General features: G+C 41.5%; 1 protein-coding gene across 1 annotated transcript; it reads left to right on the forward strand.

Annotated features, from left to right (window-relative positions):
- The first annotated feature begins 208 nt into the window (after positions 1-208).
- Positions 209-1,144, forward strand: OR9I1 (olfactory receptor family 9 subfamily I member 1). Its single transcript, XM_028111422.1, has one exon. The coding sequence runs from the start codon at positions 209-211 to the stop codon at positions 1,142-1,144; it is 936 nt and encodes a 311-aa protein (XP_027967223.1).
- Positions 1,145-25,322: the final 24,178 nt, after the last annotated feature.

The raw sequence follows: 25,322 nt of genomic DNA on the forward strand, positions 1-25,322 counted from the left end.
GGGCTCAGCTCCCAAAACTGCAGAAGAACATAGATGCCCAAGGAGAATCAGCCAGGTACAGAATTTCTCAAAAACAAGCTCTATAAATTGGCCCAGAAATAGAAAGCTAACTTCTACCATAGAGAGAAAGAATCTGCCCTTCAGTTCTGGGATTTTGTTGTTGCTGCTGTTCATTCTCATCTTCAGGTAAATTGTCAACATTGAATCCATGACCGAGAATAATCTCACCACAGTAACAGAGTTCATTCTCATGGGCTTTACTGACTACCATATGTTGGAAATTCCCCTCTTCCTGATGTTTCTCATCTTCTATATCATCACCCTTCTAGGAAATGCGGGGATGATCATTCTGATCCAAGTGGATGTCCAACTCCACACCCCTATGTACTTCTTCCTGAGCCATCTCTCCCTGCTGGATGCCTGCTATGCCTCACTCATCACCCCTCAGATCCTGGCCACACCAGCCATAGGCAAGGTGGTCATCTCCTTTGGCCGATGTGCTACCCAGTTCTTTTTCTTCACCATCTGTGCAGACACAGAGTGTTTCCTGCTGGCCTATGACCGCTGTGTCACTATTAGCAACCCACTGCTCTACACTGTAGCCATGAATCCCAGAATCTGCTGGAGTTTGGTGGTGGAAGCCTATGTCTGTGGGATGTCAGGGGCCATCCTGAGTACCACATGCATCTTCACCCTCTCCTTCTGTGACCACAATCAGATCAACTTCTTCTTCTGTGACCTCCTACCCCTGCTGAAGCTCGCCTGCTGTGACACGACAAACACAGAGATTGTCATTGTCTTCTTTGGCAACTTTGTGATCTTGGCCAAGGCCTTGGTCATTCTGATACCCTACCTGCTCATTATCAAGTCCATTCTGAAGGTGAAGTCTCCAGGTGGCAAGGCCAAAACTTTCTCCACGTGTGCTTCCCACCTCACTGCTGTGGCCCTTTTCTTTGGGACCCTCATCTTCATGTATCTGTGGAGTGGCTCAGGCAAGTCCCTGGAGGAAGACAACGTCGTGTTTGTCTTCTACACTGTGGTCATCCCCACGCTAAACCCTCTGATCTATAGCCTAAGAAAGAAGGATGTGAAAGCGGCCTTCGGAAAGGTCACTGGTAGACTCCAGGTGTCCCAGAGTGTGTAGATAGGAGTGACAGGACCTCTCTCCTCTTGGTCCATTTTCTTCCCATGTCAATAGATCCTAAGAGGTACCAACACTATATGCAAATCAGACCCATAAATAGACAGAAGGTAGATGGGTATCAGCAGGCAGAGAAGGAAAACTGCAAATATGGCAAAATTCATTTCCAGCAATCCCATGGTGTTTTTTTTCTCCTCCCGGCTCTCCTGCCTCCAGTCCATTCCTTAGCACACAACAATCTTATGATACTGTCTGATAGCTTAACTTACAGAATTTCAGGGGTCTGTGGGACTTGAGTTTATCTCATCCCACCCATGTCTTTGCAGCCATGCTTAAGCTTCCATCTTTTCCTTCTCGTTTTTTGCTCCCATTAAACCTACCTTTTTCTGTGTCAGAGATTCTAATTGGGGATTCCAGTGTTAAATGCTAAATAGTCTTTTTTTTTTTCTTTTAATACACGAGTAACTGATCACGTCAGCAAGCAAGGAGTGCTGTATAAGACAAAACCGAGTCTCCAAATGGCCAAGGGAAGGGAGTGTTTGAGAAAAAGGCCTTCCTCTTCACCATCCTCATCTTGGGACACCACCTTGGGGAGCCTTCCTTCTTGTTCATGCCACAAGGATGGAATTTGCAAACTGCCTTCCCACTTGATGGTTCCCTGGCTTTGTTGCTCCTGCTGTGTAATGTTCCTCTCATATTTCCAAGATGAACTAAGCCACCTTACCTTTGGCTCCTCAAACGCCAACTCCCTAGTTTCTGAAGGACATGATACATTGCACCTCCTCCCCACTCACATTGCCTGCTTCGTGAACAGTCCCTTCCTATCAAGCATCCCATAATTTCCAGGAACAGCAAAGACAGAGAACAAAGACAAGTATAAGGTAAACATTAAACCACACGTTATCTTCTCTGGAAGAAGGTTTTTGGAGAAAAGAAAGTAACTAATTTCTGCTTGAGATTGCAAAACCCTTCAGGGCAGAGTCTGCTTTGCGTGTTGTGGAACTCAATCCAAGTTCAGGGTCTGGACCAGATGAACTCTTGATAATTGCTTTTGAACAGATTTTTAGGGCACATGCATGATCTCATTTGAGCCTCAGGGAAACTCTGTAAGGCAAATAAGGAAGACAGTGTTGAATAGAAGATTCCCATTTTGCAGTTAAGAAAGTGTTTTCTCATAGTCCCTTTGGACTTTTGCTCAGAGTTCCTTTGTTCAGAGTATACAGTGGTAGACAATGGATGGCTTTCAGAATCAGGCTTGTAACTGAATCCCAACTCTACCACTAATTCGCTGTGAAATCTATAGTAAATGGCTCCATTTCTCAGATCCTCATTTTCCTCAGATCTAAAACAAATATAACAACTCCTAATTCAAGAGCATATTATAAAAAATTTTATGAGGTGAGGGGCACCTGGCTGGTTCGGTCAGAAGAGCATGCAACTCTTAATCTTGGGGTTATAAGTTTGAGCCAACATGGGGTTTGAAATAAATAAATGAGGCGATGAAAAAGAAACCTCCTAGCACAGGGGCACCTGGGTGGCTCAGTCAGTTAAGCATCCAAATCTTGATTTTGGCTCAGGTCACGGTCTCAGGGTCATGAGATCCAGCCCCATGTCAAGCTTTGCGCTCAACGGGGATTCTACTAGAGATTCTCTCTCTTTCTCCCTCTGCCCCTCACCCCTCCACCCTGCTCTCTCACTCTTTCTCTCTCTCTCTAAAATAAATGAATAAATCTTTTTAAAAAATGAAAGAAACAAAGAAACAAAGAAACAAAGAAAGCTCCTAGCACAAACCCATTGTTCAATATATTGTTCTCTTCCCTCCGCTTTCCCTCAGTTTCACCGTGGGTGTTGTCACAATTCCATGGCCATTAACAAAAAATGAAACAGATCACAAACAAGTGATAATGAAAGACAGTGAACTGAGGAAGATGAATAACTCAATCCTTTTCACCCAAGAAATAAAACAAACATGGGTATTTAGTTGGGATGGAGGTGCACTTATCTACATCCCATATGGTCAAGGATAACCAAAAGATGTCTTTTTATTGAATATATTGTTGTGTGCCCAAGGAACCCCTCCACCAGATCTTGATTTTATGAGAAGTTGGTCCTCCATGACCCTCCATATGGGAACAATCATTGTATTAAAATGGCCCACCACCGCACCTACAGTTGATTGGTTCAGAAATGAGTACCTGACCCAGTGTAGGTTTAATAAAATTTTTTCCTTGGGCATTATGAAGTTGAACATATAAAAGAGATTCAGAATAGGAGGCCAGGCTGACCAAGGTAGAGCGGTCAAGAGACATACAAAAATGAAGCAGTTATTCAAAGGGAATCAGCAATAACAGACTAAGAAAGAACCCTGGCAGTTTCCATCCCCTGCTTCCCATTGCACTGAGGGGCAGCCACAGTAGTTTCCTTGCTTCCTTAAGACACACTGTGTTTAGTGTTCAGGATCCAACACTAAATTCCCCTTTGGGAACTAGTTCAAGCTTAGTCATGAGACTCAAAGGATACTTGTAGAATTTTAACGGAGAGGAGTTCTCCAGCATATTCTAGCGATCTGCACTCACACACACTGATTCCATCCACCCTTTAAATAAAGAAAGGACTGGGTTTCAGTATCTATATACTTCTATCATACTTTCATTATAGGAGAAACTTCCCCACCTAGAGCTCTTTGCTTAGGTAACCACTGTTCTAGCACTTGACCTTGACCTTCAGGTGATCAAACTAGAAAAAGCCCCTGACCCAGCTTTCATCGATGCATGAAGAGAGTAGAGAGCCATGAGGTGCTCTAGAGCTATACAATGATTATTAAGCAGAACAATAAAGTTATCTCCCTCTTGAGGGTCTAAACTGAAAAATATGGGAAAAGATGAAGTTATTTGAGAAAGGAGACTCACAAATTATAATTAGTTATGGAGAAAATGGCTGAGTCATATTAATGGGCAGGCCAGAGAGAAAATGAGCAAATGTCAGGTGCTGAGGAGGCAGCAATATAACCTGGTCCCTCATGCTGCATTAGATCTTTCAGGTCTTGAATTATGTTCCAAAATGAGTTCTAGGGCTCTCTATAGGTCCCGAAGAAATCCCTATCTCCCTTTTGAAGCATAAGAATCTTACCCATAGACCCACATTCTACTAGATAATCTGAGTGGGTCTCTGTTACAATCTAAACGACGTGGCAACTCATTGCCCTAGCTACTAATAACAAAATAATAATGCTGATGATAGCTAAGTCTTACAGAGCACTTATTATATGCCAGACACTATTCTAAGAACTTTTGTATGTATTTAACAACCCTATGATGCTTAACAACCCTATGATGTAAGTGCAATTACTATCCCCACTTAGAGATGAGTAAACTAGGACACAGAGAAGTTAAAATAAGTTGCCCAAGGTCACAGAAGCCACAAAAGCCATAGAAGGCCATGATTTGAGATCAGGAAATCTGGTTCCAGAAATTCCACTCTTATCTACTATCTTACATCACCTTTGAATGCCATTTTATACACAACCATCCCTTCTTTGATACAGAATCACTTAAGGGAAAATAGCCTTACTCATTAGGCTCTTTCTCCAGGAATCAGGAAAAAAAAAAAAATGGTTTCCCTGCTTTGCAACTGGAAGTCATGTAAAAAGAAAAACATTCAAAGGTTGATGGAGAGGTCTCCACAAGATGAAATAAAATGAAAGACCACTTTAACAAAGAGAGGCTTTTACTTTTCACAAATGCCTATGCACCTGCAGGTTCTTGGCTAAGCCACCAAACGAAAGCTGGAAGAGATTCCCTGTAAAGGACATTCCACGAAGATTCCTTCAGAATATACACTGAGCTGGGCTGAAGAGACCCTATTCTCTGTGACAGCTAGGATGCCACCAGGGCATTTAGGTCAGCATCAGCCATAAGACTTGCCCTAGACAAGGCAGCTCTGTTGACGCTTGACAGAATGAGAGCAACACTGATCTCAGATCTACCTACCAGGCAGTAAGCCCAAGTTCACTTGAGAGAATGAAAGCAACACTGATTCTCAGATCTACCAACCACGGAGTAAGTCCAAGTTCTCTGTATTCAACTTCTCTGAATAAAAGGAATGAGGTCAAGGAGAAACTCATGCCTTCTTCCCAACATCTTCTGCAGACCTACAAAAGAGAAACTGTCTGCACAAATCATTCTTCCCCCTTAATCAACCTACAGGACCTACTTCTTTACTTTATCCAGGTCTCTGTTGAAGTGTTGCCTCATTTTGGAGAAACCTTTCTTGACCACCATATCTAAAATAATAGATCCCTTATTGCCAATCATTTCCCATCCCCCTACTCTTTTATTTATTCTTCAAGACACTTAACAATAGTTTGTTTTTAATCCCTGCCCCCAGGAAAATGTTCTTTGTCACCACCCCCATGCAAGCAAAGATTGTCTGCCATTTTTAGTGCATCTTCTGACTCACAGTAGGTGTTAAGTAAATATCTAATGAAAAGCATGAAGAAGACAGAAATGAATAGGACTTCCATTTCTGGCAGTATGGTGGACTAAGGTTTTTCTAACAAGAAACTTTTATATGTATTGAACAACACTATGATGCTTTAGCAACCCTGAAAAACATGAAAAATAAATAAATAAAAAGGTGAAAAGACACTAAGAAATCAAAGGTTAAACATCTGAGGGAAAATAAGAACCCGGGTGCCTGGGCGGCTCAGTTGGTTGAGTGACTGCCTTCGGCCCAGGTCATGATCCTGGAGTCCCGGGATCGAGGCCCGCATCAGGCTCCCTGCTCGGCGGGGAGTCTGCTTCTCCCTCTGACCCTCCCCCTCTTATGTGCTCGCTCTCTCTCTCTCATTCTCTCTCTCAAATAAATAAATAAATAAAATCTTTGTAGAAAAAAAAACCCTAAGAAGTAAGCAGAATATTGAAACTGTGTCATCAAGAGCATATATATAAGGAGATATTAGTTATGTATTGCTGTTAATTGGTAGCTTAGGGGCCCCTGGCTGGCTCAGTTGGTAGATCATGCAATTCTTGATCTCAGGGTTGTGAGTTCAAACCCTACATTGGGTGTGGAGCCTACTTAATGTGGGGCTTGAACTCACAACCCTGAGTGAAAAACTGGCAGCTTGAAGCAGCAGACATTTACTATCGTACAGTTTCTGTGGGTCAGGAATCCAGGCACAGGTTAGTTGGGTTAGTTAGTCTCTGGCTCAGGGTCTCTCACAAAACTCATTAAGATGTTGCCCAGGGCTCTAGTCATGTTGACAAGACTTGAGTCCTTCCCCACTGTTGGCCAAATACGCCCATTCCTTGCTACATGGTCCTCTCCATAGGGAAACTCACAACATGACTCTCATCAGAGCAGGTGCTAAAGACAGACGCTGTAGTCCTTTTGAAATCTAATCTCAGAAGTAACATCCCGTCACATTGTATTTACTGAAGGTAGTCACTAAATCCAAGCCATACTCAAGAGAGAGGAATTACTCAAAGACATGAATACCAGAAGGCAGAATCATCCAGGGCCATCTTAGGAGCTGCCTCTGCAGTCTGCCTTCTGACCCCAAACAACTGTTACTCAGCTAGGACTGGATATACAGCCAGACTACTTTCCCCAGCCTCCTTTGCAGCTAAGTATGGACATAGAGCTGAGTTTTTAGCCAGCAGAATGCTTGACTAAATGTTGTGGACCATTTCCAAGCCATGCTCCTTCCCATTCTGTTGGCTTGAGGCAACTGAACCCAGTGACCTTGGAAGCCACAGGTTGAAGGTCACAGAGGCTCAATAGAAATCACTACTTGGAGGACTGGTAATGGCTCCTCTCTGTCACTAGCTGTGGGGCACTGACTCATCTCATCCTGGTCTTCTTAAATCTCGTCCACATCTTTTTAAATAGTGGTTTTACTAAACCCTCCTCAAATTACCCAAATCAAATGTAGCATCTGTTACCTGTAAGGACCCTGACTGATGCAGTCCTGGACCTCTCTCCAAATAAATTCAAAGTAGAATCAAGAACTAAATATGAAGGGCAAATTAACAAACATTTTATAAAATAACAGAGGAGAATATTCTCATGACCTCATTATATGGAAGAATTTCTTATATACAAAACAAAAGGCATTAATAATACATTTAAATATTCCTAAATGTGTCAGTATTCATTAAAGAGGCTCTGTTGATCAAAAACATGATTAAGAAGATGAAAATTGGGGTGCTTGGGTGGCTCAGATGGTTAAGCATCTGCCTTTGGTTCGGGTCATGGCCCCAGGGTCCTGGGCTGGAGCCCCACATCCAGCTCCCTGTTCCGTGAGGAGCCTGCTTCTCCCTCTCCCTCTGCTGCTCCCCCTGCTTGTGCTTTCTTTCTCTCTGTCAAGTAAAAAATAGAAGAAGAAGATGGAAATTGGGGTGCTGGCTGGCTCAGTCAGTAGAGCATGCAGCTCTTGATCTCAGGGTTGTGAGTTCAAGCCCCCCCATTGGACATGGAGCCTACTCTAAAAATATAAATAAATAAAAAGAGAGAGAAACTTCAGCTTACATTAAAAAAGAAGATGAAAAATCAAGACACAAAATGGGAGAAAATATTTTTAAGGTACACAATCACAACTACTATCTTGTGTGTGTATGGGTATACATAAAAGTGATTAAGAGGGGAAGGGTTAAAAGAAAAAGAAAAGTGATTGAGAAAAGATAGCACAAACATTCAAGCAGTGTTTGAGCCAGTCACAAGGAGACTGTTCAAATAACCAATATACCTATGAAGAAATGCTTATTCTCATTAGTAATCAGGAAAATGCAAATTAAAAACACAATATGCTCACTAGATTAGCAAAACTTTTAAAGTATGACACCACTCTATTGACAAAGAGATGAAAAGAGTAGTATATTAACTAATTTAGTAGTAGTAGTATCAAATTAGTTTAATTTTGTAAGATATTTTGGCATTAACCTTTCAAAGTCAAATATACACATAACCACTGACCCAGATATTCCAGTGACCTAGGTATACACAACGGAGAAAACTCTTGCCCATGCCCATCTGGATACAGGTACAAAAATGTTCATAAAGCATTGTAATAGCATAAAACTCAAAACACTTATCTTTAGGTTTTGTTTTTGTTTTTTTTTATTCTGATCCGGAGTGTGGATGTGATGGCTGGAGCCTGATAGCCATTATGGATCATAAACTAACCTTGAAGCTGGAAGCCATGCTCAGAAAGCAGCAGAGAAGAAACACAGAGAAGGCTAAGCCCCAGATGACATTTTTAATCCACCATACCAGCCATGGGCTGCCTTATCTCCAGGCTTCTTTTATGTAGGATAGAAATAAACATTTATCTTATTTAAAAAACAATAGTGTGCATGTCTATATACATATAATCCAAAAATAAGCTAAACTAAGCCATATTGTTAGCAATACAAGGATGGATGAAACTACCCCCCCTTCTCCTTAGCAACAACAAAATGGGATTCGAGGCACCCTGCTCTGACTTGTTCCCAATTTTCCACCAGTAAGGTGGTCTTCCTTTGTTTCTAAGTTACATACACTATAGGACTGCTCACTACCCCACAGAATATTCTGGAAGGCAGGTGTTTACACTAAAGAGGGCTTGAAGCTCAAGACCCTGCCACAGTATAAAATGGAAAGGTAAGCATTGTGTGGCCTTCTGAGGGCAGAGGAACTTGATATGGGACCCAGTCAGGCTTCCCAGAAGTGGTGAGGCTTGTCCCGGGTCTAGAAGGAAGCATCCATGGGCAAACCAGACTAACAGGGCAGCCGACCTGATGGAACGTGCCACAGTTCCTAGTCCCAGTTCCTCCTCCCCACCATAGCCACCCTCACCCATCACGTCTCACCAGCCCACACGACCTCCATGCGACAGCTGAGACGCTATGGGAGCTCAGGAGCCCGGGAGAGGCACGTGGCCCTTCTGGACCTGTTTCTTCATCTGTGATGTGTCAACATGAGTCTGGATTCTCTCTCAGTTGTTGTTGTTGTTTTTTTTCCAGCCCTGGAAGAAATGGCATGAAGGTGACAATATTCATTCCCTGAGGAACATGGGAAATGACATCATTCAGGGTCTTCCGCTTATCCTCCTGAGCTTTTTAATCCCCAGACTCACTGTTTTCTTCCCCAGATGGAGAGGGGCTATAATACCCCCGAGTCGGCTCTGACAGAAGGAGGCTACCTTCTCCCAGAAGCCCTCGCCTCTCATTTTGTGATTGGCAGACAAATGCAGGCTCACAGAGCCCCCACAGCCCCCACTGTAAGGTAAATCATCATAGTGAATCATGGAGAAAGAGTCTGTCTTCCATTTTTCATTATCACCTTCACACACAAGCACCATCCTAGGTGAATTCTATAAATAGATGTTAAAACCACCAAAGGATTCAATTGGATCAGAAAACTCATTGATTTGGAAACAAGATGATCTTAATTGGGTTCTTTGAGCAAGAAGGCAAAACAGTTAGCCACCTGGAGGACCTGTAGGTTGCAAGCTCTTAATTCCATCCAGCAACGCTGGGTAAACTGGACACACGGTCTGGCTCTGCTGCCCACTGGAAGCATATTTGAAGGGGGTTTCAGCATATGTGTACAGCCAGCCTAAAGACGATAAGATCATTGCATTTTCTATCATTTTCAGATTGCCACAGCAGCCATCTCCTTGGATCTGCCAAGAAAAGAGAAAATATCAACAGTGCTTCACAGAAGTCTTTCATAAGAACAAAAGGAACAGCTCTTCTCCTATGCGGTAATGTGAATCTTGTAACTATGCAGGGAGATCATATATATTCCCAAGACTATTAAATGTGTTTTCCAAATTTTTGAACAGTGCGACCTTGTGGACAAGCTACCTTCCCAAAGCTTCAACTCTGTCTTCTATAAAGCAGGCATAGGAATATATATACCTTGCCAATGACTGCAGTAATCAGTAATACATATGTTGAGTGCAGGGAATAAGAGTTGGTGCTCAGATATTATTACTCTCCAGACAGCCATACTGTTGAGTAACCAAGTATTCAGAGCAAGAACCAAGGAAGGGCCTGGACCCCTCTGAGGAGGTTGTCTCAACTGATGAGGTCAGAAAGAAAGATACTTGTAATGGGCAGCTTTCGAGAAGAGAATGTGGAAATGGATGGCACGGGAGGGAAGTGCAGTGAGGGAGATGATGAGTGGGGGGCCCTGAGCCTGGCCTCTGAATGTCCCAGCAACCCTCCCATCCCTATGGCCTATCTGGGCTTGTCACTTCTGGTTTGTTCTTTAATGACTCCGCGACCTTTCCTGAGGCTCCAAATAGGATTTTAGTGTCGAGCCCCCACCAGGACAAATTGGGGAGGGAATGTTCCCTGACACACTGGGTAAAAGTTGCTTCTTCTCTGGGCTTCAATTTTTCCCTCTGCCAAATGAAGAGAACATAGTAGACCAGGTGTATTCAAATCTCTTTTTAACATCAGAATCCCCTTTCCAAACAAAATGAAATGAAGCACCCGGTTGTTGACAAGAGTTCAAGGAATTGCTGCTTCATTTGAAGCTGGCTGAGTTGGCAGCTCTGGGAAAGCTGGAGCCTCTAGGGAGCTGAGCTGGAAAATTACAGAACCACATCACCCAGGTCCTTTCCAACTCCAGGTTCCGTGGGTCTGTGAGGTCTGGGGTCTCTGCTGAGGGTCGTGGATGCTTTCAACAAGTGTGGAGGGGAGGGACGCCTGGGTGGCTCAGTCAGTTAAACATCTGCCTTCCATTCAGGTCATGATCCCAGAGTCCTGGGATCAAGCCCCACATCGGGCTCCTTGCTCAGCAGGGAGCCTCCTTCTCCCTCTCCCTCTCCCTCTGCTGCTTCCCCTGCTGGTGTGTGTGTGTGTGTGTGTGTGTGTGTGTGTGTGTGTGTGTGTCTCAAATAAATAATTTCAATCTCAGTTTCAATACCAGTGTTGTGGAGCATGTCCAAGGGCTGGACTGAAAGATTATGACCATTCTGGGGAAAAAAGGTGCTGTGATTGGCCAATCATGACAGCCCAAATCCTACTAAGCAGTGGGATATTGCTATAAGTCTGTAAATCATATGATTAAACATGATAGAAATCTGAATTCATTGGTTATTTAGTTCAAATTTTGAAGCATTCATTTTTTGAAGGATTCAGAGTAATATATTAACAGCCTCCAAGAAACTCATATTTGTAATCTTATGATTCAGAGATAGGCGCAGCAAAAAAAGAGTCCTCAGAAAACGTCTCTTAAGCAAGGTGCAGCTAAAGCATGGAGTCCTTATCTCTAAATTTACATGTCTGTGGAAAGGAGGAAAAAGAAAAACTTTCGGGGTGCCCGGGTGGCTCAGTCGTTAAGCGTCTGCCTTCGGCTCAGGTCATGATCTCAGGGTCCTGGGATCGAGCCCCTCATCGGGCTCCCTGCTCAGCAGGAAGCCTGCTTCTCCCTCTCCCACTCCCCTTGCTTGTGTTCCTTCTCTGGCTGTGTCTCTCTCTGTCAAATAAATAAATAAAATCTTAAAAAAAAAACTTTCTTGGCTAAATAAAGGATGGAGAATACTGCCATGAAAGAAGGAGTTACTGAGTCATAGAACAAAATTATAGATTTGGGTACAATTTTAGGATGTTTGTACTAAAAAGTTCCAAACTGAGTAAGGACAGGTCTCGAAGAGATGTCAGATACCAGCCCCATTCACAGCCCAGCGGAAGGTATGAAAGCTGTTTTATCCCTTTGGATATAGCAGACAGTTAATATGTGGGCTGGCTACATGCTTTCAACTTTTTAACTTTTGGACTGTCACCTCCCCCCCCAAAAAAAGGCAGCTGGATAAATAAAAAATTCTCTTTGCAACGTATTTGAACTAGGGAATCCTGAAATAACTTTTCAGTTCCTCATGGTACTAACAGTGATGGCCCTCTAAGGAGTGATAAGCCATGACTATGTACAAGTCAGAGTTAAAGGAAACAGGGAAGATAAAAATGATAGGAAACTCATTTGAGAAAGGGACAGAAAGAAGCAGATGCTTGGAGCACAGAAAAAAAAAATCACAGTGATAACAGGGTTCTGGAAGAAAGCTGCTTAAACTCCTGTTCTTAATGTCCGGAGAATTCGCTTCAGTTCAGTAATCTAGGACTTCCTTCCATCTTCAGTCTCCACTAGACCCGGGTGAGAGAGCACAGGTCATAAAAGATGGAAGCAATGGGAGGAACTGGGGTAGTCCAGGCTCAGACTACCGCCAAGCAATAGATGGGATATGTATCGACTTCCACACCTTCTTGAAGGTGTTAATGGTTATTCCAGGATTATTAAGAGGAACCACTAAGTTAATGTGAAAAGGAAATGTCCGACACAGAATAAGGGCTCCGTAAATCTAATCGTTTCCACAGAATCACTTTCTTTCTCGGATCCTAGGGAAAGAAATCCAAGACAGACGATGACCTGATTTGTAGGAGAGCAGAAGTGGGTGATGAGAGCACTCACAAGGAATTACAGAAGTAAGTGGAAATGTTTGACTTGGAGATGAGGTTAGATAAAAGTGATCGTTAACACTGTCTTGGGAGAGAGGGATTTTATTCAACATAGTATCAATGTGTAGACTATATCAACATGTAGAAGATGCAGAAAAAGTAATGTGGCTTTCCCAACAGGGAGACTTTTCCAAAGATAGAGTGTCCCCAAAAGTCCCCATCACAGAAAGCGGTAGCACAAGGTCCTGCATCTGACAATTTTGGAGGCACCACTCACACCACAGGCTAATGAGCTACCCCTCAAGGAGGTGTACAGAGCACAGCTCAAGAGGCCATCTGATGTGGCCCTGGTGTACACTGGACTACACAATTTGTTGGGGATATTCTAGAATAGAGAGATGCTACAATGGTCCTTTCCAGTCTTGACAGTCTAAGGTTCTCTGGTCTTAAAGACAACAAGCAAGCAAATTTGAAGAAATACTGACCCACGGTCCGATTTCAGGAGAGGCACAAAGATAGGTAAAAGCCCTTCATAGTAACTGCTAGTTGTAGATTCTCAAGATGGTAAAGATTTTCTTCTCTCTCTGAGCAGAGACTATCTGAGGTATTCACCTAACATCTGACACTGAAGAAAGCAAAGTCCTTCAGTCCTGGAATCTCCAATTCCATTCTCCTCTTCCAACCACCTAGCTACATTGAGTCTGTGGCCAAAAAGAAATCTCACTGCTGTGATGGAGTTCATTCTTGTGGGCTTCACAGATCACCCCTGAACTGGCAGTTCCCCTATCCCTGCTGCTTCTCGTTTTCTATATTGTCACCCTTCTGGGGAATGTGGGGACGATCATTCTGATCCAAGTGGATCTCTGACTCCACACCCCCACGTACTTCTTCCCGAGCCATCTCATCCTGCTGGATGCCTGCTACTCCTCAGTCATCACCCCTCAGATCCTGGCCACACTGGCCACAGGCAAGACGGTCATCTCCTTTGGCCAATGTGCTACCCAGTTCTTTTTCTTCACCATCTGTGCAGGCACGGAGTGTTTCCTGCTGGCAATGATGGCCTATGACCACTTTGTTGCCATTAGCCACCCATTGCGTTATAACTTGGCCATGACTCCAGGCACCTGCAGGGGACTGTTGGCTGCAGCCTATGTCTGGGATGTCAGGGGCCATCCTGCATACCACGTGCACCTTCACCCTCTCCTCATGTGACCACAATCAGATCAACTTCTTCTTCTGTGACTTCCCGCCCCTGCTGAAGCTTGCCTGCAACAGCATGACACAAAGTGCGATTGTCATCCTCTTTTTTGCCAAGTTCATGTTCCTGGCCAATGTCACGATCATCGTGGTCTCCTATACGCTCATAATCAGAGCCATCCTGAGGGTGAATTTTGCTGGTGGGCAAGCCAAGACTTTCTCCACCTGTACCTCCTACCTCACCACCGTTGTCCTCTTCTTCCGGACATTTGCCTTCATGTACCAGAGAAGTAACTCAGACCGGTCCCCAGAGGAAGAGAAGATTGTGTCTGTCTTTTATACCGTGGTCATCCCCATGCTGAATCCCTTGATCTATAGTCTGAGGAACAAAGATGTAAAGGCTGCATTCAGAAAAGTCATTGGTAAAATCCAGTTCCCAAAGAATGTAGGTAAGAGTCCTTCATCTTAACCCATTTTCTCCCCAGATCTTCATACTCTGATAAGTATCAACATCGTGTGGTGCTTGCCCTCAAAAATGATGGCTTTCAGCAGCCCCTGAGAAGTGATGAGAAGAACTATCTGCTTTTTTTTTTTTAGTTTAGTTTAGTTTAGGGAAAACCACAAGGTTTGTGAAGTTTGCTTAGATGACTCCCTCTACCTCTCTTTTCTTGCCTTCTCCATTTTTACCCCACCTCCAAATTCTCAGGGTTGGGGCTACTCTCTGATATCACAGAGCTACAAGTTAACATAGTCATAAGTGAACTGACTACCACATGCAAACCCCCCTCCCCAGCTCAACCACATTTAAGTTCCCCAGTTGCTCCTTCTTTAACCTATCATCTCAGTGCTCATTGATATCAACTTATACTCTCTGTGGAAGATGATAGCTGACACTCATACTAACGGGAGGACCATCAGGAATTTTTTTCCTTTTATGGTATGGATAACCTGCCAACTTATTATGAGGAAGTTAATGAAAAAAACTAATGAAAAATGGAATTTCCCATTGGTACAGATTAGAATAGTAAAAGGAGGGGTGATTCCTTTGACTACTCCCCAATTTACGTCTCCCCAAATGGTTCCCAGTATCTCCAGGGTTCTACTAGCTGCCTTTCAAGTGGTGATTCTCTACCTTCTGGATCTCCAATTCTTTTGTTTCTCCTCCTCTTAAACACAGCACCTGACTCATGACAGTCACTGTTCTCAATAAACTCATTCCCATGGGCTGCAAAGTCAGCAACGGTAGACATTCAGCAAACAGTCATAAACGGAATTACCTTCTCAGGTAATGTCTTACCCTTTCGGAACATCAGTTTCCTTTGATAAAAAAAATTAACACTTCCTATTTGAAAGAATTATTGAAAGGAGGATTAAGGAAGATGATGAAAATCAATGTGCAGGTTTGGTTTAGTCAGAAGAGGCCAGGTTTGCTCTGGCAACACTCAGCTCCCAAACTGTTCACAATAATTTCCCCACACCCGCCCCCCCATGCAAATCAGCAGGGCGCCCTGCTACATGGAGTCACCTGGAGACCCAGGCTTAAAGAGGCTCCGCCATTTTGTAGCTGCCCTGTTGAAAATGCAGCCTGTACCGCCATCACAGCAGGGGATAGTAAACTACGGAATCAAAACGGACCTTTGCTGCTTCAGCCCACTGGTTAGAAGGAGCCAGACAGTCCTGCCTCACTAGAAGGGGGCCACTAAAGGTAAAAGAGCAAATAGAATATTTGCTAAGCAATACGGCCTCCGCCACAGGGATTATCTGCGGTTGCGACGATCAGCATTCTACAAAACCATGATTAACCAGATTACTTTTTTATTGTCCCGATTATTTTCTACAAACCACCTCTCCCGTATTTAGGGAAATGGCCCACTCTTTCACCTGCCACCTGGTCAAGTGTCATTGGAACACACGTGGGCTTTTCAAGCAAAGATCAGAGTCCTCTAGGAATATTATTAGTGAAATGAGAAGTAGTGTAAAATTCTCTACTGACTGAAGCCAAAAGACATCTATAAAGTAGTGTCTACTGAGTAAAACTAAAAGATATTAAACTTGCAGTTTGTAGAAGGCATGACTCCAGCCACATGAAATAGAAGAGTAGAAGACAGAGAAGGAAGCCCATGCGTAAAGACGAGGAAGGATGAGAGAGGGAGAGGGAGCCCTAATCCCACTTGGCTAGTACATTTTTCAAGCATAACATACCCAAAATAGGAGTCTTGATTCCCCACCCCCAAAACTACTTCTCCCAAATCTTCTCCTGTACCACCTGGAGAACCCAGTTGGCCAGGCAAAAAAAAAAAAAAATCATCCTCATTTTCTTATTCCTCTCATTCTCTCACATCCAACCCATCAGCAAATTCTAATAGTCCTAACTAAAAAGAAACCCCACCTAGTTTATGCAGGTGCCAGAGTTAGTATCCAATGTCCTGTGTTGGTACTGTGGTTGGGGCAAGAGTTCTATAGTCTTTTAGCATGTAAGCATCCTCTTCTTGGTTTGAAATGACTTCGCTTCTCCAGCCCTCCTGCTAATCTATCAGCCACCCAATATCATTTCAATAAATCCCTTTTCTAACTAAATTGGACAATCTATATCTGTTGCTTACAGCTAAGAAAACTAATTGATACAGAAATCAGTAGCAGGATTGTTGCAGGAAAGAAACCATTGGAAAAATTGGAGGAATCAAGTTGTATTCCTAGCTACTTTTAGTCTATGCCAAAAAATTATATATACATCTATATATCTATAGATATATAGACATATATCTATAGATATATATATAAAATAAGGAATTGGGTCAGGTAATTATGGAGGCTGAGAAGTCCCACCATCTGCAATCAGCAAGCTGGAGACCCAGGAGAGCTGATTGTATAAGTTCTAATCTGAGTCCAAGTCCAAAGGCAGGAAGAAACCTATGTCTCACCTTAGTGTTGGTCAGGAAGGGAGAGTGAATGCTTCTTTACTGAGTCTTTGGTTCCATTCTGGTCTTCAACAGATTGGATGAGACCTACCCATATTGAAGAGGACAATCTGCTTTACTCAACTACCAATTCAAATGTTATCTCATCCAAAACACCCTCATAGACACACCCAGAATAGTGTTTAACCAAATCACATTTGAGTACCCCATGACCCAGTTAAGTTGACACATAAAACTAATCATCACAGAATTGGCTCTCTTGTCTGAGTCAGACCGAAACCGCAAGAATATATCTAGTATTACAATACAGGATGCAGACTAATACTCCTTTATCCCATAGCTCACAGTAGTGAAACAGCCAGTAGATTATGATCCTAAAATGTGAGGTCTAGAAAAGGCAAAGCTTTAAGAACTGTGAGGTCTCTGTCACATAATGAGTGACAAGTAAGGCATGAGTAATTTAAGACTGGATGGTAGGCAGTACTTCTAAAGGCACTGGCCGGTCTAAGGAAATTAAATGGCATATATTTCCTAAAGTCTTGGTCAAAACACAGAATAAAAATCAGGGATTACAAATTACTATTCTTTTAAAAATATCTTACTCTCGGGGCATCTGGGTGACTTAGTCGATTGAGCATCCAACTCTTGATTTCAGCTCAGGTCATGATCTCAGGGTTGTGAGATCAAGCCCGGCATCAGGCTCTGTCCTGAGTGTGGAGCCTGCTTGGGATTCTCTCACTCCCTCGCCCTCGACCCCTCCCCCCACTTCTCTCTCTCTAAAATTTTTTCTAATTAAAACTAAATAAAAAATAAACCTCAGGCACCTGGATGACGCAGTCGTCAAGCATCTGCCTTCGGCTCAGGTCGTGATTCCAGGATCCTGGGATCGAGCCCCTCTTTGGGCTCCCTGCTCAGAGGGAAGCCTGCTTCTCCCTCTCCCACTCCCTCTGCTTGTGTTCCCTCTCTCGCTGTCTCTCCCTCTGTCAAATAAATAAATAAAATCTTAAAAAAAAAACCTCAAATGAGGTAACTCATGTAAAACATTTAAAAAAAATTAAAATATCTTACTCTTTCAGCATTAGGGCTGATAATAAAAAAAGAAGCCTAACATTTGAACTGTGGGATGCCAAATTATATTGCCAATCGGATTACAGCCCAGAACTGAGTTTCTTATCCACCTAGGCTTAAAACTGTGGCACTAATTGAAAAAGAATGAGAAAAAGAACAACCTTCCCTTCCCAACATAAGGGAAGATCTGGGTGGCTCTGAGTCCCTCACAGCTCAACCCCACTGAGCTTTCCTTGCTGGCTCAGGTATCATCTCTTTCTCTGTCTAGCGGAGCTTCCTGCCCTGCAGGAAGACCTAGTCACAGCCTTGCTGCTACCTTACACTGCAAAACAAAGCTGATTCTCTTCCTGCTCAAGTATTACCAACCCTCATTTTCTCCAGATCTATTAGTGGAGTTTTATTAAGGTTAGATACAAATATACCAAGATAGGTCAACTGCAAATTCAAACCAAGAGAATTCTTATACATGAAATAATTTAAAAGGTTCTATAAAGTTATAACAGCAAATACTTTAAGTTTCTAAATGAAAATTAAAGAACTCAGCTTTAAATTGAGCTAGTGGAGTGCCTGTGTGGCTCAATTGGTTAAGTGTCTGCTTTTGTCTCAGGTCATGATTTTGGGGTTCTGGGATCGAGCCCTCCCATGTCGAGCTCCCTGCTCAGGGGAGAGTCTGCTTCTCCACTCCCTCTGTCCCTCCCCACGCTCTTGCAGGCAAGTAAGCTCTCTCTCTCTCTCTCTCTCAAAGAAATAAATGAAATCTTTTTTAAAAAAATTTTTTTAAATTAATTGAGCTAAATTCATTGGTATGGGCCCTCATAATAAGATTTTTTTGAACCAGCAGAAAAGAACAGCAAATAATTATGGTTCTTTTTGTAACTTACCTTACAGAATATCTACAACATACCATCCCGAAAGTCCAGCACACAATAAAAAAGTTACTGCATATGAAAACGGCAGTGACTAGGACTCAAAACCAAAAGAAAAATTCACACAGATGCATGATGATCCAGATGTTGGAATTACATGACTTTACAATAACTGCTGTGGAAATATGTTAAAGAATTTAGAAGAAAAGGATTAAATGGGTAAGCAGATGGGGAATTAAGGCAGAGAAACAAAAATTCTAACAGAATACAAGGTTTAGAACTATATAGCACAGTATCTGAAATGGAGCAGATTGGATACCGCAAAATAAAGTGTCAGTAAACACAGATACAATTCAACATAAATGATCCAAACTGAAGCAGAGGGAGGAAAAAATATTTAAAAACCAAAAACAGTTGGGGAAAAAAGCAAATGATCCAACATACATGTAATTGGAGTAGCAAAAAAGGCACAGAGCAAAGGGACAATAGAAATTTTTGAGAGGAATTATATCTTTCACGTGCTAAAAAAAGAAAAAGAAAAAAAGACAAATAATAACCCAGAATTCTATATCCAGTGAAAATAGCATTCAACAGTGAACGACTATCCAACTAAACAGACATTTTCAGATAAATTAAAGCTGAGAGAAAAAGTTACCAAACTTTTAAACTACATAAACTACATACTACATAAACTACATAAACATGATTAAAATATAAATATAAACATAAAGAAATAACAAATAGAAATATTAAAATATAAATATAAAAGAAATAGTGCCAGGATAGTTGGGTCCATAGGAAGGAAAAAAAAAAAAAAAACACCATAAAGAGTGAATATATATGAGGGCACCTGGGTGGCTCAGTTGTTAAGCATCTGCCTTCGGCTCGGGTCATGATCCCAGGGTCCTGGGATCGAGCCCTGCATCGGGCTCCCTGCTCAGCGGGAGGCCTGCTTCTCCCTCTCCCACTCCCCCTGCTTGTGTCCCTCTCTCACTGTGTCTCTCTCTGTCAAATAAATAAATAAAATCTTAAAAAAAAAAGAATGAATATATATGAACATAAAGGGCTGCTTTTTTCAAAATGTTTAAGAAACTACTGACAGCTTAAATTAAAATAATAACAGTGGTACAGTTCATAACACAGACAAAGACAAAATAGATGACAGTAATAACACAAAGGTCAAAGGGAGAGAATAAATGGAATTACATTCAGAAAGATTTTACATTGAAAGGTAAATGGTATAAAATTAACTCAAGGTAGCTTGTAATAAATTAAGGGTGTATATTATCATTCCTAGAGCAACCACTCTGTGTTGGAATAAATAGCTACAAATTATCTTCCCATTGAGAGTTAGAATATACTTCTCTGCCCCTTGAATCAGGGCTGGCCTTGTGACCCACTTTGGCCAACAGAATATGAGTGATGTTGCATGAGTTCCAAACCACTTTGAATATGTGCAGCTTATTTTACATAAAACATCAATGAAGCTAGCTTTAAAAAAAAATAAATCTAGAGTTGTTCCTTCCACTCATATTTTCTAGAGAAGTATGTGTAGATCTGGTATGTCTTTCATACACACACACACACACACACACACACACACACACACACAATTACCACAATCAGTATAAAGAATATATATATTCACTACCCCAAAAAGTTTCTTCATGCACTTTGTAATTCATGCCTCCCACCCTCCATCCCCACACAAACACTTATCTGCTTTGTGTCATCATAGGTGTGTTTGAATTTTCTAGAACTTTACATAATCAATTTAAAAGCATTTACCCTTTCTCATCTGGATTTAGTCACCATAATTATTTTGAAATTCATCCATGTTGTTGCATTTGTCATTAGTTCTTTTTTATTGCTGAGTAGGATCCCAATAAATGAATACACCAGAAATTGTTTATCTATTCACCTGTCAAAGGACATTAAATTGTTTCCACCTTCTGCCTAATACAAATAAAGCTAAAGCTGCTGTGAACACTTGTGCACAACTCTTTGTGTAAACATATTTATTTCATTTCTCTTGAGCAAATACCTGGGAGTGGGATGGTTGGGTTTTATGGTAGGTGTATGTTTAAAGTTTTAAACAACTGCCAAACTATTTCCCAAAATCGTTTTCCATTTGACATTCCCACTTGCAACCTATGACAGTTCTGGTTTCTCCATATTCTTTGACACTTGGCATGGTCAGTATAAAACTGCATGACTTTGGGAAACCATTTGCCAATTTCTTATGAAGTTAAGTTTCCACCTACCCTATGTCCTAGTAATTCCTTCTCCTCAGTATGAATGAGAAATGAATGCGTATGTTCACCGGAAACAACTTTCACATGAATGTTCACAGCAGCTTTGTTCACAATGGCTCAACACTGAAACAACCCAAATCTGCACAGACAGAGGAATGGATAAACAAACTGTAGTACATCCACACTCAGCAATTTAAAAAGGGATGAACTAATGATATAACAACATGGACAAATCCCAAAAAATACTATGTGGAATGAAAGAAGCCAGACCAAACAGTTTCTTTATATAAAGTTCACACAGACAAACTAACCTCTGGGAATAGAAATCAGAACAGTGGTTGCCCCTGGAGGGTGGGGGAAGAATGATGGTGTGGACAGGACAGGAGGGGGTTTTCTGGGGTATAGACATCTTCTACATGTTGATCTGTGTGATGCTTATATGAACACATGTATATTGCCCAAGTTGTGCCCATGAGATTAATGTATTTTGCTGTTTTACATTATACTCAGTTAAGTGCTCTTAGCATAAAACAACAACAACAAAAACCCTATATCTGGTGATCAGTTCTCCTGAAGAAAAGCTATAATGTTTCAAAAAGAGAGAGAGATCCAGAAAGAAAGAAAGAAAGAAAGAAAGAAAGAAAGGAGGAAGGAAGGAAGGAAGGAAGGAAAGAAAGAAGGAAGAAGGAAGGAAGGAAGGAAAGAAAGAAGGAAGAAGGAAGGAAGGAAGGAAGGAAAGAAAGAAGGAAGAAGGAAGGAAGGAAGGAAAGAAAGAAAGAAGGAAGAAGGAAGGAAGGAAAGAAGGAAGAAGGAAGGAAGGAAAGAAAGAAAGAAGGAAGAAGGAAGGAAGGAAGGAAGGAAAGGAAGAAGGAAGGAAAGAAAGAAGGAGGAAGGAAGGAAGGAAGGAAGGAAGGAAGGAAGAAGGAAGGAAGGAAGGAAGGAAGGAAGGAAGGAAAGAAAAGAAAAGGAAGGAAAAGGGAGAGCGAAAGAAGGAGGAAGGGTAGGGAGATAAGAAGGAAAGAGAAGCACTTTTACAACTTCAGGGTTTCCCAGGAGAGCCTCTATTTACACCTGTTGTCCTGGCACCCTAGTCAATGTAGCCTGTGTCCCCGGTCTCTCACATTTGTAGTTAATAGTTCCGTAGACCTCCGTTTTAGGCTTCCCGCTCCTGCCGCACTCAGACCTAGTAGTGTGTGGAATACGTGTACAGTGAATGGAGGTGTCATTTTGACACGTATTTGAATCTGAAAGACAGATCAGCCATATCTCATCTCTCTTTTTCCTGAGTCTTCCCGGACTGAATCTCTTGTCCAAGGACATCACACATGGTGCCCCGTGCTTTGGAAAAAAAAGCGCTCAGACACAAGGATCTACGTTGGGCTCCTTTCTCTGGTCTAGGGTGGTGGTGAGAGAAACCTTGAGCACAGCGCCCCCTGGCAGTTGTCTGGCGGCCCATGCCACAGCGCGGGAAGCCCACAGGTTGTCCCCAGGCAACACTCAGGTATAAGTGCACAATGTGCCCAAAACAGAGACCAAGAAGCGCTGCTGTAGAGCATATGCAGAGCGGGCTGAAAACTTGTTACCATGGTTTGGTCCCTTTTCGCACGGTCAAAAGCCACAGCAACATATTTTATCGTTTGGTGTCCCTCTTATATTTTGCAATAAGCACTTTCCGTGGCAACAAAGTCAAAAACAAACAAACAAAAAAACAGAATTGCACGTTATAGGAAAGCCGACGATGAACATGTATTTTGCACAAGATGTTCGTCAGCATTTATCACCCTCCGTGGGAGTCATGGTGATGTCTGTGAGGACTTGAAAAGTAGAAGGCACAAATCTGTGAAGATGCATCGTCGCTTGCTTCCAAAGACGGCGCCAGACAGTAATGATTGAAAATCACAGGTGTGTTTGCATTTCACTCTGTGAAGCGAGACTTTTCAGTCACATCAAAGGTCACTTAGCTCATGTATTTAATTCTGATTTTTTGTGCACACACAAACGAACTAAAGCAATACTTGGTAACGCATTGGCTCCAGGAGAAAAGAACAATTTTACACACAGTGAGATGATGATAGTTTTATATCAGTGTCATTAAACACTTGAAACAGAAAATTATTTGTTATTCTAATAACTCTTTCTATCCAATTCGTCAAAATAAAGCTGTTGAAAGTTCATTCTGTCAGAGATGAAATATCTGACATTATGGAGAACACTGTTGTAAATTCAGCATAAAATATCAAACTGGAAGACCACAGCTCTGGTTTTGGTTTTAGTAAAAATACAAATTTTTTAAAGATTTTTGTATTTATTTATTTGAGAGAGAGAGAGAGAGCACAAGCAGGGGGAAGGAGCAGAAGGAGTGGGAGAAGCCACTTCCTGCTGAGCAGGGAGCCCGATCCCAGGACCCTGGGATCATGATCTGAGCCAAAGGCAGACACTTAGCCAATTGAGCCACCCAGGTGCCCCCCCAAAAAACAAATTTTAGTGAGGCACAGCATCATGATAAAAGTAATGTTCTTATTGAATTATGGAACTTACAGAATAGAAATATGTTTGGAATCAGTTGTAATATGCATAATTTAGAACTGCAGCCAAAAACTTATGATGGTCTTTCCATCAAAATAGAAACTATATTTGTTAAAATTTACAAATATTTCCATATAAACACAATTAGAGAAATGGAGTTACAAAGTTTTTTGAGTACAATGGGATGGAATACCAAAAAACCAGAAAAAAGAACCTTCTGTATGGTAGCTCATTTCTTTTCTGCTTCTTATCCATAGGATTGTGGAAGCACATAAGCCTTTGAAAAACTATTCTTTTTTTATTTTTTTAAATACTTATTTATTTGAGAGAGAGAAAAAAATGTGAGTGGGGGAGGAGCAGAGGGAGAGAGAATCCTCAAGCAGACTCTCCACTGAGCACAGAGCCTGACACAGGGCTTGATCCCACGACCCTGAGATCATGACCTGAGCCAAAACCAAGAGTCAGATGCTTAACAGACCGGGTGCCCTAAAAGACTAATTTTCAATCAACCTAGGGATAATATTGAACTCATTTGTTACAATGTTCTCAATTTTTTCATTGTATTCATTTAAAGCAGTTAGAAATCTTGTATCTTTAATCAAAGCATGTAATGAATTAAGGGCAAGAACCTTCAACTCTTGAAGACTTTAGCAAATTCTTAAGTAATCTACACCCAGGGTGGGGCTCGAACTCACTAACCTGGAGATCAAGAGTCGAGTGCTCCACTAAGTCAGACGCCCCATGAATTCCAAGTATTGGAAACCAATCTTACAAATGGAAAGCACTGAAATGGATCCCCTCCCTAGGAAAGAAAAAAACTAAAAATGAACAAGCAAAAATAGTGCACGAGAAGTAATCCTGAAATTTTGGTGGACCTCCAAATTTTAATTGGTTAAAATTACATTCTGAACTGTGTGTGAACTGTGTTTGTGCTGTGTTTACGTTTTTATTGAGATATAACTGAAACACAATATGATATTAGCTTCAGGTGTACAATATAATGATTTGATATTTTTGTATATTGTGATCATTTAAATTTGATGAGATTCAAAAAATCATAATTTTATAATTTTGTCTTAGAAAAATGGATCAAAGTAAGATATTCCAACTGGAGGCCAAAAAAAAAGGCACATACTCACATATGAAAAAAATACAGGGGCTGAACTATTTATACAGTTCAACATGAAGAAAAATAGAATGAAGAATACCCTCCATTCAGCAAAAATCTCTTACAGCTTATTCAACCCTGTTTGAGGAAGTGGTATTCTATCAAAACAGTGACGGTGATCTGCAGCAATCTGGATGACTCACACTAACATAACCAGAATGAAAGAGATCAGACACACATGACTACGTACTATAGGAATCCAATTGTAAAAAGGACAAAAGCAAGCAAACTAATCAAAGCCATTAGAATTGGGGGTGGTGAATGGAACAGGGCACAGAGGGTTTCAGACATTGGTGATGTGTTTAATCTTGAACTGGGGCTAGTGACTCAGGTGTGTTAAGACTGTGAAAATTCACATATGATATTCATTTCTTTGAATGTGTGTTATACTTCAATCCTTTTTAAAAAGTATTACGAAGATTAATGATATTCTTCCACACGACCATAATATTATAATACCATTACCACCCTTGAGAAAATGACCAATTACACCATCACATAATTTAATATGTAGTCCACATTCATAGTTCTTTTTTATCTAGGAATAGATTTTATTATTTGTATGAATTTAATCAGGATCCATTCTAAGTTCAAGCACTACCTTTGATTTTTATTTTTTTAACGTTCTTTTAATCTAGAACAGTTCGCTTTCTTTTTCAGACCCTGATAGCTCTGTTATAAATATTCTATACTCTAAAAGTGTTTGATTGCCTGCCAGCATCTGCTGTAGACAGAATTCTAA

The sequence above is a fragment of the Eumetopias jubatus genome, unplaced genomic scaffold, assembly GCF_037043125.1.
Source record: "Eumetopias jubatus isolate StellerSeaLion01/CBP00866 unplaced genomic scaffold, mEumJub1_p1.0 scaffold_13, whole genome shotgun sequence".
In the NCBI taxonomy this organism is placed as follows: Eukaryota; Metazoa; Chordata; class Mammalia; order Carnivora; family Otariidae; genus Eumetopias; species Eumetopias jubatus.